General features: G+C 43.7%; 1 protein-coding gene across 1 annotated transcript in view; it reads right to left on the bottom strand.

Annotated features, from left to right (window-relative positions):
* The window catches only part of LASP1 (LIM and SH3 protein 1), a 93013-nt gene that overhangs the window by 75000 nt on the left and 292 nt on the right, over positions 1-17721 (bottom strand). Inside the window, exon 2 of the mRNA XM_018563593.1 lies at positions 3100-3194. Coding sequence (XP_018419095.1) covers positions 3100-3194 — 95 coding nt within the window. The remainder of the gene's footprint in view (positions 1-3099; positions 3195-17721) is intronic.

Genomic DNA, 17721 nt, shown 5'->3' with positions numbered 1-17721 from the left:
CCGCTGTCCCCCCCGCCATTGTCCCGCTGATCCCCGGCTCTGCTGTGCCCGGTGCGAGCCCGGGATCAGCGCCATGCCTGTGTAACAGGGGATCAGAGGGAGCTTGTTACACGAAAGGAGAAAGGTCTGCGCTGCCCCTAGGCTCCTCATTGATGATTGACATATGCTACCACAATGGCACTGTCTGACTGAATCCTGACTGGGTACCCCTGTAGTAGAGTTGTCTAATGTAGGAGAGTGTGATCGCCCGCAACTAACATTGATTGGCCTGGTCCTTGGACCAGAGCTCCTATGTTAACAACCGACCAGCCACTTCGCCTCAGCCGGTGAGACTGGTGTCTGTTTACATCTTCCAGTGAATTGGAAGAAATGACCTCCCGTTCATCAGAGCAAGGAAGTGAGCAACCAAGCCGAGGATGCTTTGACCGTCCAGTTCTCCTGCATTTGTCTGAATTGTCCCATTGTTGAAGAATCTCTCTCTACAGAATTCTTGATGTGACACATGGAACTGCTTCAAAGTAGGAAACCATTAGTACCATTAGTACCGAAGTGTGAATTGTCGCTAGGGATACACCGATACGAGTATAGGTGCCAATACCGAATATTTGGGCTAGTACGCCGGATACTTATCCCGATACCAGAACTTCCGGTATCAAGAGCTGAGTGGGAAGCCGGTGGGAATCAGTGCCACTCTTTCATAGAAAAAGTTCTGCCTCTGACATACACAGTGGCTGCTTCTTAACATTGTAAATTGTGTAAAAAGTCAAAAAGAAAGGTAATCACATAGCTGCTGCATGAGAAGCAGCATTGCCTCAAAGCCAGGGGGAAAAAGTGCCCAAATAGTCCTCCCCACAGACAACATTAAGTGTAGAAATAAAGGGGACCATACTTACCAGCTAGATCACGTACCTGTCAGGCGAAGTATGTCAGAGTACCATTTCCCCAAACAGAAAGTCTCCCACCAAGATGGGAATCCTGTTAGCCTAGAGGAGATACTGTGACAAACCAGCCCAATGGCAGGTTGGTCATATGCATCTCCCTGTGAGGTATCTCAAGGCAGCTCAAGTATCTCAAGGCTGTCACAGTGGATATCGCTCTCTCATGCAGAGAACTGCATGTGCTCGATCGCTAAGCTGGGGAGACTACAAGGATCAATATTATCCAGGCCAGTCATCCAGCTCAGCTGTCAATTGAAGGTCAACGAAAAGCGAAGAGAAAATAAAAAAAAATACCCTACTGGGGATTAAAAAAAAAAAAATAGGAAAAAAGATCCCTCAGCAGGAAGATAAGGAGTAAGGACCTGACTCCAGGCAAAAAACTGAGCTGCCTTGGATAGAGGTGTGGCCACCAGCAGGAGCCGCCACAAAGCTGAGCTGTTTTGTGCTTCGCATCCTGCTCCTGCAGATGGCGGTATAACCCATCGGAACAGAGACCAAGATCTCTGCTGTGTCATTCAATGAACGAAAGAGAAATACTTTTGAGGGGAGAAGACCAGCATTGCGAGCCAGTCTACACAGCACTACAACGTGCTCCTAATATGTTTAGGATGCTGAGGGTATTAGAGAACTATGGAGATGAGTGATTTCCACTCACCTCATAGTTCTAGCCGACCTGTGACAATGAGACTGTCACAGGTCGGCTCAGTAGATCGGGAGGCGAGCGAACACATACCGGGTTCGCTCACCTCTCGATCCTGTCACCGCTCTCTGCTGTGACAGGGGGAGGGGCTGGATTCCCCTCTCCGATCTGCCAGCGCTGACTGGCGGAACGGACGGGGGAGGGGCGGGTACAGCTGGCTCTGCCTCTAGATAGGCAGAGCCAGCTGTCACTCACGCAGCTGGGCGGATCTCGACGTCGAGGTCCGCTCCGGCGTCTCAGTATACCGCGAGCTGTAGCTCGCAGTATACTGAGCTTAGGGAAACGGGAGGACGCTAGTTTGTGTCATCCCGTTACACTAAGGAGAACTATGGGGAAAAACACTGACCCCATCGTTCTCCTTTAAGGCAGCATACAAAAAAAGAAAAAGCACATAGATGATATTACCACTGAGGTGTAAAGCATATGTAGTTCAATGCTCATGATGGTAAGTAAGTGGGCGACATACAAAGAAGCAGATTCTAAATTGTTTGGTCTTTGTCTAGCTATATAGTGTGCCATGGCAGTGTGAATCAAAAGGAGTGAATGAACAGAACTTCAAATGCTTTGGCAAGCAAGGGTTCGTATATATTGGGCTTTGAACGCAGAAACAAGTCAAACACATATGAGATGTACACCAAGTCAGTTAGCAACACATTCTCAATTACTTTTATGGAGGAATAAAAGCAAAATAACATTAAGCATTCCAAAAGCAATAATCGCGTGCTCTGTTTTATAAACAGATCCCTAAATGTGTTTACTGCTCCATAAAATCCAGAAGACTGAGGGGAATTTATCAAACAAGAGCATACAACATCTGGAGCAGTTGCCCATGGCAACCAATCAACCTCCCACCGGTTTGTTCAGTTGAGATTGAGAGAACCTGGATTGGTTGCCGTGAACAGCTGCTCCAGATTTTGTCTTCTCCGGTTTTGATAAATTCCCTTCATTGTATTCTACATCTGTAAAAATTATTTACAAACTTATGCCAGAAGGAATACATAAAATACCTGTGTACTCTTGTCCACACAAATGTATTTTGGCTCCAGATCTAGCTCTCCTGTTCCTGTCATTAGAAAACATGGATATTTCCATTGCTGATCACTCCTTAAAATACAAATTTAAGCATTTGTCTTTATTCTGACTTTCCTTTCTGGCACACTAGTTCCATGTCAGAGAAAGCAATGGAGAGTCAACATGAAAGCCAAACAACTAGCATTTTGGGATAAGTTCAGAAATGACATACCTCTTTTTCACTCATGACAGGTTAACTTGAGGCCATGATTAGTACACCTATGTACTATTTCATTGAAAAGCACCCAGTGAACACAGAGGGAGGAGGATGCTTTTTAGTGGACTAACCCAATTGTCATATAAATGCAGCCATCAAGGCCCTTATTTATTGCACAGAAGTACCAAGCTGTAAGTTGTAGAACACAACAAAATTATCAAACTGCCACTTACGCGCTACAGTATGGCTTCTTGTCATATCCCTTGTAATTCTTCATGTTCAGGGTCATCTTGCAGATGTCACAGTGGAAACATGCTTTATGCCAAAACTAGGAGAAAGAAAGAACGAACATGTCACACAGTGACCTACTTTCACAAAGTGTGCCAAACTATCTCAATTTGGTTAACATGCAAGTGCAATAAATTATTTAAACTGAAAAACACTGGATTAGCCAGGAGATAGACATAGTTATGCAATAATGATGCTTGGGCAGGATTGGTGAATAAGTATCAGGCACTTTAAAGTGGACTTTTACCCCCTTTGACTAAAAATCACATTAGCATACAGCTCTTCATGCCGATATGAAATCTTAAACATCCGTTCGCTAAAAAAACATTTTAATTTTACTTGCAAGTTCTTTTCTTCCACTTCCTGGTCCACTTTGGCACAAATTATGTAATTGTGCCTAAGCATTGCATCCTGGGAAGGTTGCATTAGCAGTGCATTGCTAGGAAATCCCATCTGTAATCTCACGAGATCTCAGGAAAAGGCATTTTCCTCCCCTGAGATGTGAGGACGTGATCATGCTCATCATCTCGGTAAGAAAATGCTTTTTCCTGAGATCTCGTGAGATTACAGATGGGATTTCCCAGCAATACACTGCTGATGCAACCTTTCCAGGATGCAATTATTGGGCACAATTACATAATTTGTGCCAAAGTGGACCAGGAAGTGGAAAAAGTGGATCTTTTCCCGACTAGGGTCACATGTGCCGAGTTCCAGGAGGTAAAGAGATCTAGTAACCTGTCCTTAGTTAATATAGCCACTGTCAGAAGACTAGGGAAGAAAAGAAGAATAAGGTATGCAAAGAATAAATAGCCTGTAGATTGTTAATTACTAAACATTTCTAAAAGGTGCCTTTGTTGTTATTTTGAAGATATGGGTAAAGTTCTTCTTTAACACGGCATCATCTTTATCATCTTCTCATGACCTTTTCTCTGCTTAAAGCATCCCGTCTTGTCTGCTGTGCATAAATGGAAACTCTGACATTTTACTAGCAAATGCTTGTGCTAACCTCTACTGCTTATCCCATCTTTTGAACATTTATTCATCGTTATACCAATAAAGTTAAGTGTAAAGATAAAAGTTTTAAAAATTTTTTAATGAACCCGCCCTCCCCTAAAAAAATACATGCACATAAGAATAGAAACAAATGCGTCGGGTGTGCTTATTAGGGGTCAACCGATTATCTGCAAGGCCGATAATCACCATTGCAATAATTAGCAGATATTCATGTTACTGGTATTGCCGATATTCAAGGGTAAGAAGCTAGTGTCCTGTAGCGGTGTCCTTTGTTCCTCCTCCCCTGTTGCCTGTCACAAAATTCAAGGGAGAGCAGCCTGCCCGATGTCTTAGCAGCAGCAAGTCCCCAGCCTATGTCCTGTGCGCTGCTTCCTCTGCTGAGGGATCTCCTTCACCATTGCCTGTCACATAATTCCTGCAGGCACGGAGGAGGAAACTGAAGCAGAGGCACATAGAGCACAGCCAGTCAACCAGGTAGAGCTGCACAAGCTAAAAAATTATTCAAAGTTTCTATGCAATACTCTGCAAATAAAAGTTAAAAAAAAAAAAAAAGTACACAGCAGGTTTTATGAAGATAAAATAAAAAGGATATTCCCTAATCTAGTAGTCCTCCTTGGTATCCTCACAGGCATGCTGGAACTTATGTTCCTCCAGAGACCACAAGTATACTAGGACCTGCAGACCACAGGTGACCACACATACATGCTTGGACTAGAAGTCCCCAGGTGACCCGACAGGCATGATGGGACTTGTGGTCCTCTGGAGACCACAAGGTATACTGGGAGTGGGACCTGCCCCAGTATACTTATGGTCTCCAGAGGAACACAAGTCTCAGCAAGCCTGGAAACTCACCAGGGGATTTTCTAGTCCCAGCAAGAGGTCACCAAGGACTATAAGTCCAAGTATGCCTATGTAGTCGCCTGGGGTCTCCAAACTGCCCCCTGGTTTTGGCACCAGAAAAACATGGGAATAGAAGCCCTGAAATTGCTGATTTTTGGGAACTTGCACGATCACATTCTGTGAGGCAAGGCCTAGTATACAATCTCTCAAAGCTGAAACTTTCATCTGATCCTTTGGTAGTTTAGTTAGAAAGAATGTTTGTGGGGGCAGAGTTAGAAATTCTAGATGGTAACCCACCATTTTAATGATTCAAAGGATTTTCTCCCAACGGGATACAAACAGAAAGCCCCCGCCCTCCCCGACTTTTCTGGTGGCGTAATTTAAAATCCTTATTGGAGGATTCAGGGGCAAAAAATAACAGTCTTCCTCTAGCTTTGTTTTTATTAAAAGGCCAGCTCTTCTTTTGGACTTGGGGCTTATTGTTTTGCTATTAGAGTTCCTGAGGGGGATGAAAAAAAAAAAATCTATTGAATTCCCATCTTTTTCTCCGGAACTTTTTTCCCCTTTTCAGAAGACCTGGCTAAAGGTGCCCATACACTGTGCGATTATCGCACGATAATCGCGGGAAATCCCACGATCGTACGATAAACACACAGTGTATGGAAGACATGCGACCGTTTTTACTGTACGGTCGCACGTCTTTTGTCTAGGGGAGCCCGCTAGAATCGTACGATTTTCGGCTGGTTTGAACGGTGCTCGGGAGACAAATGCTGAACGGCCGGTGTGCACACTGCCCAAGATGGGCAGATCGTACTTTTTTAAATTACTTTACAACCATCGCAAGACTTAGGCCTGGGTCACACCTAGGCATATTGCATATGTGCGTCTGTCGTGGAGAAATATCCATGGATGCTCCCTCTAGCCATCAATCCATATTCCTGGCAACGCATGTGGCTGCTACTGTTGGGGCCATTGAAGCAGCATTGGCATCCCAGGCTCTACGCAGCAAAGCTTCCGCCTTACGATCCATTAGATCTTTTATATTCAGTTTTTTTTGGAAACCTGCGCTAAGGCTGCATCTAATTTAGGACGTTAAAAATATTTTCCTCTCTCTTAACCAAAGTGAAATCTTCTCTTCCAAGATCTAAATCCTAATAATTCTCTTTCTAGCTTTTACCATTCTCCTGCAACTAGTTCTTTAAAAAAATGATGAATTGGGAAAACCCTTCCTTGTGGTTCTACAAGACCTTTGTTCCACCTAAAATTGGTGGAAAAAAAATTCCAGCACAAGGGGCGAAGGGGGTTCTTCACAGTAAGATCAGTTAGGGTCTGGAACTCACTGCCACAGACAGTGATTTCAGCAAAGAATGTGGAATTGTTCAAGAAACTTTTGGACGATTTCTTAAGGGACCGTAATATACAGGGGTACAGGTACTCCTAGAATGAGATCCTAATAGGTTGGACTTGATGGACTAATGTCTTTATTCAACCTCAAATACTATGTAACTATGTAACTATGTAACTCTGTCCTGTACTGACACTGCTTTCGGTGGATCCGGTATCTGCTCAGTAGCATTATGGCTTGCAATAAGTAGTCCATATATTCTAAAGGGAATAGATGTCTAGTAGGCCGAGATTCCACATGTTCATCTAAGGTCTCTCCTTCCTCCAATGAACTATCTGAACCAGAATCAAAGTCAAATTCTTTCCTATCCAAATCACCCTGGAATGATACAGACTAAAGCTGGCCATACACCTATAGATTATCTGCAAAATTTCAGATGGAAAAAGTGCAACAGATTCCTCCATCTACGCTAAACTGCGTGGATGGAGGAATCTCCCACTGGGCCAAGCTTCAGTATGTTGCTAGTCGGCTCCCGTTGGCTGTCAAAATACCTGAACAATCTGATTGTATGCAGGCATTGTGCCGGTATTTTGAGAACCAGTGGGGCCGACTAGCAAGCTGGGTCCAGTGGGAGATTCCTCCAGCCACACAGATGAAGGAATCTGTTGCACTTTTTCCCTCTGACCATAGAGAATCTGCAGATAATCTATAGGTGTATGGCCAGCTTTAGACTGTAGACCAGAAATTACCAGACCAGCAACATCGTCACATAGCAATCCACCGATTGTGGTTGCAAATACAGCATACATTGTTGGCAGCGAAAGGGTTAGGGCTTGTTCACACCGAAAGCGTGTGCCTTCCAGAGCGGTAGCTGCTGGAACGCACCACGATCGGCAAGAAACTTCCCCCCGCATTCTGGGCGGGAAATTTTCAGGCCTAAAATGTGGATTATAACTTGTGCAAAAACCACCTTGGCAGCAAAAGAGTTAAAGCACATCTAGATAAAGTAATATAAGAGGAACTTGTTTCATGTTGAAACTTTGTTTAGAATATTTATCTTAATATAATAAACCCAGGCATGATCTGCTTTACCAGCAATTTTTTAAAATGTATTTTATTTTTTATCCGATTAATCGAACTCAATAATCGGCTAACTAATCGATTTTGAAAATGATCGTTAGCTGCAGCTCTACTGTAAACCAATGCACTTATGGATGGAGCTCCCTTGCGGCCATAGCCCTAGCCCAACTCAAGCTGACACTCAGCATTGAGCAACATATTTTGAATGGCTACTCTGTGCAAGAACTGACAGTGCTGCAGTAGGGGGGAGGCTAAGGAGCCTCTCACCTAGAAAAGTGAAAGCCATGCGGCGACCCACTGAACACGGGGTCGCGACCCACCAGTTGAGAACCAAGGTATTCGACATTTTAATTAGTTTCACGGATTTAAAATAATGTGAATTGTAAAACTCAAAGCAAATATAATAAAATAACCAAACTTTTATTTAAAGGGGGGGGTTCACTTTAGTTTATTTAACTTTTTATTTTCTTTTTTTTACCTCAGTGCTGGGAGCAATAGCCAGCCTGCTTTTTCAAATTGCACTAGCCAATAACAGGCTGGCTATTGCACCCCGCCCACTGCCAGTGGAGGGACCTGAAGGAGAAAGTAGCAGAGTAGGAACGGGGTGGGCAACGGAGGAACATGGCAGGCAGCGGAGGCACGGGGGCCAGAGAAGGAACGGGGCAGCAGCCGATGGTACAGGGGGGCAGCGGGGGAATGCATGATCACAGCAGTCTCTCCTCCCCGCTGGTGCCGGCTGCAGTGGTCTGTGCCTCTGCCGATACAGGCGGGGAGCGCAGCGGAGATTGGAAGGGACACAGACGGTCACAGCCAGCACCAGTGGCGAGAGGAACGCAGGAGCAAAGTGGAGGTGGCTGATTCAACTAATCGAAAATCAACTATGTTAACAACGATTCTCATTATCGATTGTTTCAGTCCTAACCTAGACACATTTAGGTGTGCATTCAGTGAGAGCAAAGCCCTACAGGCTTCCAGGCATGTTTAGAAATGAGCTCCAAATGCACCTGGACTCATGTATTTTCATTGCTTTATGCATGGGGTCACAGCCTAAGAGGAAAAGCAAGTCTCATCAGTATGGTGTAGAAAAGTACTCCTGCTCCCTGTGGTGAACTAGTGACCTCAATAATGAGGTCTGACGCGACCGATGCCAAGTTAGATCTAGAGCTCTCCATTCAGCAGGGAGCAAGCATGAGCCTTGCTGATTGTGGCGTTATAGGTCTGATATAGTAGGAGACATGTTGGACCTCTGCACCGCTACTGAACAGAAAGCACAGGTATCATTGTGAAGCTGCTAGCAGGACACAGGTTTTTCTACTTGGGCTGTAGCCACTTTATAAAGAAAAAATATTTTTTTTAAAAACTACCCCCAAACTTATTTGTGTCTAGGTGCTAAAAAAAAAAAAAAACTCGCCCGAGCCATGTAGCCGGCTGGCAGCTACTCTAGTCCCTTAAGCCTGTCTCCTTTGCTGTAGCAATGGTATGTCCCTTGGCATCCTCACATCCTATTCGCTGTATAGTATAGCTGTCCAAGGATACTTGGACAGCTGCAGGGAAGGGGGTGAGAGGCTCCAGGAACCAGTCTAAAAGGTGCCCATACACCTGCCGATTATCGTACGATAATCGAGGGAAATCCCGCGATCGTACGATAATCGGCAGGTGTATGGAAGGCATGCGAACGTTTCTACTGTACGGTCACAAGTCTTTTGTCTTACGAACAGGCTCAAAAACACGCCGAGAATCGTACGATTGTCGGCGGGTTTGTGGCCTGCTCGTAAGACAAATGCTGCACGGGCCGGTGTGCGCAAGCGCACACTGCCCGTTCAACATTGCAGTCATCGGAAGCCCGCCTGCGATGATCGCAAGTACGATCTGCCTGTCCAAGATGGGCAGATCGTACTTTTTTTTTTTTATTACCTTGCGATGGTTGTAAGGTGTATGGGCACCTTTAGAGCAAGCCGGCTTTTTTTTTTTGCTGCACGACACACAAACGAGCACTTAACCCTTGCAGAGAAGGGGAAGCCCCACTGCAAGGGTAAGAACCATTCTGCCTGGAGTTTTGCGTTTAAAAAAAAAGGCTCAATTGGGCTTTAAATTATACAAGACAGGAAGAGAGATCACCATTGGCTTATGTATCACAGGTATGTAATGCATGCGTACATCTACATCTCTCATTCACCCAAGTTAGAATTGAACAATGATGCGGATCCAGACATAATTGTCGGGATGCGCTTCAGCTGCGGCGTCTCAGTATACCGTGAGCTGCAGCTCGCGGTATACTTAACTTGGGGTGATGGGAGGACGCTAATTTGTGTCCTGCCGTTACCCTAAAGAGAACTATGGGTAAAATCCCTAACCCCATAGTTCTCCTTTAATCACTGATAACACTAGACTGATGTACAGTAAAAACATTTTAATCGTCACCTATGGGCGTATTTTGCGATTTTTTTTTGCGGGCGCACGCAATTTAAGGCTTGACATGTTTGGTGTCTATTTACCCGACGTGACCCTGACTTTTATGTTTTACTAAAAATATGGGTAAGAATAAATGTTTTATAACATAACGTAGGGAAACTTTTTAAATTATATAGTAAAAAAAAATACCCCCCATGGTGATTATATACCTCCAAAAGAAAGCTCTATCTGTCCCCAAACTTTTTTAACATAAATTGCAAGGCTATAGTCCAGTCATGCTGACTGGTGAAATTTTTGACTGACTGGTGAGACACTATCAAATTTTTCAAGCCCTGACAATGAGCCATGGTAAACAATTGAAAAGGACAATTAAACAATGGTAATGTCACTTGAGAAGTCTGCATCAAGTAAGCATCACTATGCTGTCTGAAGTAAGTAGAAAGCTTAGCTGTCACAATGATTGCAAAAAACAAACACTAAGGTCAGCATATACTGAGATATCGTACATCCTGGTGCCTGCCTGGTTCTTGACTGTCTGATGGAAACAGTAATGAAAATGACACTTAATTCCAGAACAGTCATGAATATAATTTAAAAACAGATTAAGAACTCATACACTTAGCCCTCGTTCACACCTGAACGTTTTGTAGCGCGTTCTACGCTCGACAAACGCTCTACAAAACGCTCAAAAATCTAAATCCCATTCTATACAATGGTCTCGTTCCCACCTTGGCGTATTTCCGCCTGTCCCTAACGCGCTACAAAACAGCCCACGCCTGAAAAGGTACAGGTACACCTTTGGGCCGTTTTGTTGCGCGTTTCCATTGGGATACAGCCAAGTAGCCTTCGGAAACGCGCAACTTTTTACACGAACCGCGGTAAAAACCGCGCGACAGACGCGCATATGCAATACGCCTAGGTGTGAACGAGACCATAGGTTTTACACTGTATGCAAATATGCCGTATTTGCCATGTTAAACTCCTCTGTGCATGAGCCCTAGGCCTTTTTAGAAGGCCACATTTGAAGAGTGACCAGGCACTTTTTATCTAGAAATAAAAATTGCATTGCAACAGGCACAAGGCAGACATACTACACAAAACACACATAATCCTATCCAGTAGTTCGCACTTGAGACATCATGAACAAGGCAATTTTTACCTGGAAATAAAAATTCCCTTGGATTTTGTAATTGAAGTCTTGTTCACACCATGTCCGGACCGGACCAAAAAAGCATCACAATGCATCCCTATGGTATTTCTGGGCTCTGTTTACACCAGCGCAGTCCGTTGTGGACCAGACAAAAAAAAGAAAAAATACATGTCTTTGGTCTGAAATGCACTGAAACGCATGGAAACAAATCAAAAATGCATACAAATGCACCTGGAAGCCCATTTTAAGCAGGGGAAAAAAAAAAACACACACACCAAACAAATATCCCTCCGGAACACAGCAAAATGCAATGCACTGCACTGCATTCCAGATCTGGTCCTGAAAAAAGTGTGAAGCTGGCCTAACACAAGGCAGACATTTTACTCAAACATATGCAAGCTTGTTTAGTAGGCCACATTCAAGGAGTGAGTAATCCGGCACTTTATCCAGAAATAAAAAATTGCATTGGATCACGTCAGAGACACAGGTCAGAGGTATTGTACAGTCAGCACAGAATCAGTGTCAGCAGATAATGGACTATAGGCTAGCAGTGGTGGCAGGAGATATTAATGGATGGGAAGCCAGAAGTGGTGGCAAGAGATAATGGAACACAGAAAAAGAAGGTGGTTTTGCAGCTGCTGATTACAGAGCTACTCAGCGCCTGGGAGAAGCGAGAGGCAGATGATGGTGATAAATGCTTGGTTTTCCACTCCACCATCTCCTCCGCATGTTCTGGCTGCATAGAATGCGCACTGCCAGAAAGGAAGACATGTCCCTGAACTCTCAGGAGGTGTGCCCCAGAGCACTGCTTTATCTGCGGATGCACTACTTGCTCAACCCCTACTAAATATGCAGATATGAAGCACCTGTGCCTCCCTCTTTAGGACTTCCAGGCATGAAGACAACAGCGGATTGCCTCATTTTATTAACAGTTATGTCAATGGGGAAATTGAAGATGCACTTGACACCTTGACACTGTAGAGCTAGTTCATGCTGCTGACCCCCCTCCCCCCCCAAAAAAAATAAATCAGAATACATATATACTTATATAAATAAACAATCCCTAAACCTCAAACACCTACCCAATACTACAGAACCTAAAACCATTTTTCTGATTTTTTTTTAAGGTTTTGTTTTGCAGGAAAGAGAAGTGTCAAACTCGGTGTGGTATCAGTGCTCGGTATCGACGAGTACCAAAAGCAAAATATCGGTACTCGAAAAACAAAAAAACGGTACCTGTGCATCCCTGACAGCCACTCAAATGAGAAAGCGGTACCAAGAGAAAAGGCTGCTGTTTAAAAGGGATACAGCAAAGCTTTGATTTGGTCATTCAAACCCTTAGAATTTTAAAAATATTTCAACGTTTTCAATCGTCGATTTTAATCGACTAAATCGATTAACTGTTGCAGCTCTAATTGCTTCCCTAGCCAAGTTGAAGTGCTGTGTATCTGACTGTGGCTTTTACAGACTCAACTGCAAAACAAATCAAATATGACATGGTTTTGGCTACCACTGGTGAAGGTCTCCTCAGCTGAGGAACCCTGGCTTATACTTTTACCCAAACATCAAGACTGTGTGCCACATAGGCGACAGCCAAAGTCAGGGCCATAGAAGCAGTACTAACATCTCAGGCTTGTGCAAGGAGCACTTCTGCCTTCTATTCATTTTGTCAGTAGTCACTTTAAAAAGGAGAACTATGAGGCGAGTGCTTTTCACTCACCTCATAGTTCTAGCCGACCTGCGACAATGAGACTGTCACAGGTCGGCTCAGTAGATCGGGAGGTGAGCGAACACATACCGGCGTTTGCTCACCTCTCGATCCTGTCACGGCTCTCTGCCGTGACAGGGGAGGGGCTGGATTCCCCGCTCTGATCCGCCAGCGCTGACTGGCGGAACAGACGGGGAGGGAGCGGGTACAGCTGGCTCTGTCTCTAGATAGGCAGAGCCAGCTGTCAGTCACGCAGCTGGGCGGATCTCGGCATAATTGTCGGGATCCGCTTCAGCTGGGCGTCTCAGTGAACTGCGAGCAGCAGCTCGCGGTATACTGGGGCATCTCAGTATACCGCGATCTGCAGCTCGCGGTATATGGAGCCTAGGGTGACAGGAGGACGTTAGTTTGTGTCCTCCCCTTAACCTAAGGAGAACTATGGGGAAAAGCCTTAACCCCATAGTTCTCCTTTAACTAAGGGAAGGTTACTAGATCTCCTGGAACTAGGACATGTGACCAGGACATGCGACCATGCACATCTTAGGGCAGTGTGTCATGTCATTTTCTCCTGGGCACCTCAGCTGGCGAGAGCTCGCTGAGCATGCCGAGATGAACAACTTCAGCAGATTGGCTCGCGCGTATAAACCGACGGGCTGTGCCGTCTGGCCGGTTGTTAAGCACGAGCCGATTGGCTGAAGGTGCAGTCAATCATCTGACTGCACGCAAAGCTCCGTGCCGGATAGCTTTGCTTCGCTCTGCACGGCTTCGCATCCAGTGTGTCACGGCCTTTACACCACCAACCTGAACCGTTGATACAAGGCAGGATGGATCCATACTCTCATGTTGTTTACACCAAATTTTGACTCTACCATCTGAATGCCACAGCTGAAATCAAGACTTATCAGACCAGGCAACGTTTTTCCAATCTTTTACAGTATTGTCCAATTTTGGTGAGCCTGTGCAAATTGTAGCCTCTGTTTCCTGTTCTCAGCTGACAGGACTGGCACCCGGTGTGGTCTTCTGCTGCTGTAGCCCATCTGATTCAAGGTTCGACGTGTTGTGCGTTCAGAGATGGTATTCTGCGGGAGTCTGTTTAAATGGGCCCACTGCCAGTGACGTACTATGTATGTCACTGGTCGTGAAGGGGTTAAATATGCTTTGTTGCTAGCATTTGCAGTGTATAAACTAATGCTTGACACAGTTTTAGTGTGTTTACTACTTAAATTATGTGAAAAAAGATCCTTCAAAAAGTTCAACCAAACTGAAAATATATGCCAATAGATGTCATTTTTGAGAAATAAGTTGGAGAAAAAAAAAAAAAACTTTCATTACAGTGCAAGTCCAACATTGTCAACTCTCTGTTGAGGAAAATTGGGTAACACGTTGAAAGGCCAGTTACCGCCTACTGGTTACCATAAAAAGGCCCCTGCAAGTCTCTCAACGCACACCAGGGGTGCAGAATGGCAGCAGGTGAAAGAACATAGAGGGTCCGTATCTTATTATTCTGACACCAGTGGTGGGGTGGGGGGTCTTTTATTACTCCCACTGGCAAATTGCATACAGGAATCTTTTATTCCCACTGACCACCAATGCCAGGGCATATTTGTTTACAACTATATTTATTACTCCTACTGACCACTGATGCAGGAGCATTTTTTCTTTCCAACTGACCAAGGATACCGGGGCATTTATTAGCCTCTACGTAGCACTGGCTATTTTTTTTTTTTTTTATAAATCCAAGAGTGTCTGCTATAATTTAAATTTACTTAATTGCTTGTTCTACTAATTCTGCTTTCTCAGCTTCCATGGAAATGTTTGAAATATTGTGCTAAAACACAATGGAATGGAATTTATCAAAACTGGAGCAGTTGCCCATGGCAACCAATCAGCTTCTCTCTTCAGTTTGTTCAGTTAAGATTTAAAAATGAAACAGAGAAGCTGATTGGTTGCCATGCACAGCTGCTCCAGATTTTGTCTACGGTTTTGATATATTCCACTCAATGTCTCCTTACTTTCTCTGAATAGTCTCCTAAAAGAACTCCAAGTTTAACAAGCATTAACACAGGAATCTTATAGTGCAACAGGTCTAAAGGCTGAAACATTTAAAATATGGGTACTATCTCAAAACACACAAAACACTATTCAGCAGCATGGAAGCTAGTCACAAAAATATGTTTAGCAGAGGGTGGGGGCTGTGGATGTCGCTTGAAGATTTTGTAGCCCTGGGAAAGTGAACTCCAGGGGTCAAGCTAAGCAAGGGTGGGGTCCATGAGTCTACTTAAAGCGACACTAAACCCAGGAGTTAAATCTTAAAAAAACACATTCAACTATATTAAAGATTCACAAAAATATAGCTTCTGTATCACTCACCTGTAAATCCTTAAGGCTAGGTTCACACCATTTTCCAGACCAGATCTGGAACATAGTGCATTGCATTTTTGCTGCGTTTTTTTGTGTGTGTGTAAAATGGTTTTACAGATGCGTTTGAGTGCGTTCCATGCATTCTTGATGCGTTCCAGACCAGACAAAATAGGACAAGCAGTCTTTTTCTGGTCTGGTACAGACTGTGCTGCTGGGAACAGAGGCCAGAAATAGCATAGGGATACATTGGGATGCATTTTGGGTCCGGAAACAGTCTGGATGTGGTGTGAATGGGCCCTAAATCTCTGAATTGGTGCCAATACTGTCCGTTCTGGAGAGTGGCTACTTTTGTTCCCCATGGTCCCTGTAAGGAAGCCACCACTCCAAACTCACTCCCATGATGAACTATAATTTCATGTTTGATTTACTAATTTATATTATGGTTGTAGTCTATTATGGGAGCAAGCTTGGAGTGGGGGCTACTATACAACAACACACAGGGACCATGGGGAACAAAAGTAGCCCCCCTCCAGAAGGAAGGACCATGTCAGCACAAATCGGGGATGGTTTGAGGAACACAAATAAGCTACATTTTTGTTAATAGTTAATAATATTGAATGCATTTTAGGGGCTGTTCACACCGTCTCCAGACAGATTTATTTATTACAGGAATTTATATATTGCACATGCACATCAGTCCCTACCCTCAAGGAGCATACAATCCAAGGTAGGTTCTGAATGCATTTCCACATACGCGTTTATGCACATTTTAAATGCATGCTGGTTAAATCTTTTTTTTTTTTTTTTTATTGGGTTTTAGCATATTCTGGTGCGTTTACATGCGTTTCTGCATGTTACGTTTGCTGTACTTTCTCTTTTTTTAAGCTCTGGAACTAAATGCACTGCTGTGAACTAGCCTCATGGAAAACCGTTGGAATTACTGTGTACGAGTCGTTGGTGCTGATAAAAAAAACGCACCAGTCTGGAGATGGTATGAACAAGCCCTGGTTTAAGTCCCGAGTTTAGTGTCACTTTACTTCGTGTTGCAACTCTTCACACTCAAATGAAACATGAAGGCAGCAGCTTTAACCCATTCACGCACAGCTCGGACTGCAAAATACCCTTAAAAAGATCATAAATTATGGCTGAGCAACACCTAGTAAAGTAAACTGCATAAGTGATAAAAAGGTAACAGCCACATTACTGGTTTGGTTTTTTAGCCTAACAAAAAAAAAAAACACCAACCATACACAAGAAAAGTATTTACTATTTCAGTGTCTAAAGCTCTGTGTATTTTAGGTAAAGAATTCCAGAGCACTGGGATGTGGGGCAGAGGGAGCGAAGTAGCTTAGGAAATGAAAGCGTTAACACTGGGAATATTAGCATTTGTGGAGAAGATGCCAGGATGAACTGACTTCCGCATACATGGCGGCTAAGCAAGGGGTGGGAGGAAACCATCATTCACTGAGGCTGGGGGCACTGCACTCATGAAGAATACACAAGTGAAAGAGGCATTGCACAGTTATAAAAACAATCATATAGAAAGGAAGCCCTATCGGCCCTGCCACAAAACAACTGCAATAAGGCACTTAGGATGTGAGCCACCTTTAAGAACCACACAACAGCACAGTATACAGTCACCACTACAACACTGGCATTAAAAGAGAACAGCATTCAACAAATGACTCTTGACACAACGTATCAGAGCGTAATGAATAAATGCAATAATGTATTTCATTTCTGCTGTGATTATGCTGCAAATCACATGAATAACTTTCCTGAAATATTACCAGTTTAAGCTCCAACGCTGCAATATATTTAATGGACACATAGCCAATTGATTATTCATTATACTGTTGATTATTCAGTTATGAGCAAAATATTGAAAAATAAATGGAGGATTTGAACAGTAAAGACAGTTGTGTTTTGCTGGATCAACAGCCTTGCAGTTCCATTACAATATATAGAGATGATAGAGAGGGGGGGAGAGAGAAAGAGGAAGATGAACATAAATGATGCAGAGTCTACAGGTAACCATATACCAGCAGATCTTTTTTCCCCAGCAGGAAAATGACTACACACACACACACACTTGTATGTTAAGAAGAACGCTATTATACTTCGCCAACCTCCTACATTGATGGGCCTTGGCAAAACATGATTTGATTTAGGTGTGTGCGTAAATATTTTAGGTGTGTGTAATGAGGTTGCTAATCAGTTCTGAGCAATGCCCTTGACTTTGTGACAGACATGACATAATTAAAGGACAATTAAATTTCGACTTATAAACATCGTTATGAGAATTCATCTCAAATCTGTTCATGTAGAAAAAAAGAGAAGCAAGAAAAGTAGGTGTACTACAGGTATGTGCAGTGCTCTTGGGTGAGAGCTTTAGCACAAGGGTGAGTGCTTTGCTTTACTGTACATAATCACAGACACACACAGGTATACAACAATCAAGGTACACAAACTACAGAGCAGAGTATCACAACCATTATGGAATGGAGCACATACACATGCCTAACACATTCAGTTTTGTACATGCTCAGAACCATACAATTGGCCTAAAAAAGGGGGGGGGGGTATGTGTACTGAAAGCTACAAATGCTAAGCTGACGCTATAAATGAATGACATTAATGATTACATTGTACTGTCC

This window comes from Nanorana parkeri, unplaced genomic scaffold (genome assembly GCF_000935625.1).
Source record: "Nanorana parkeri isolate BGI_ZX_2015 unplaced genomic scaffold, ASM93562v1 scaffold679, whole genome shotgun sequence".
Classification (NCBI taxonomy): Eukaryota; Metazoa; Chordata; class Amphibia; order Anura; family Dicroglossidae; genus Nanorana; species Nanorana parkeri.
Note: the sequence above shows the minus strand (reverse complement) of the source record. Positions and strands in the feature narration are given on the sequence as shown.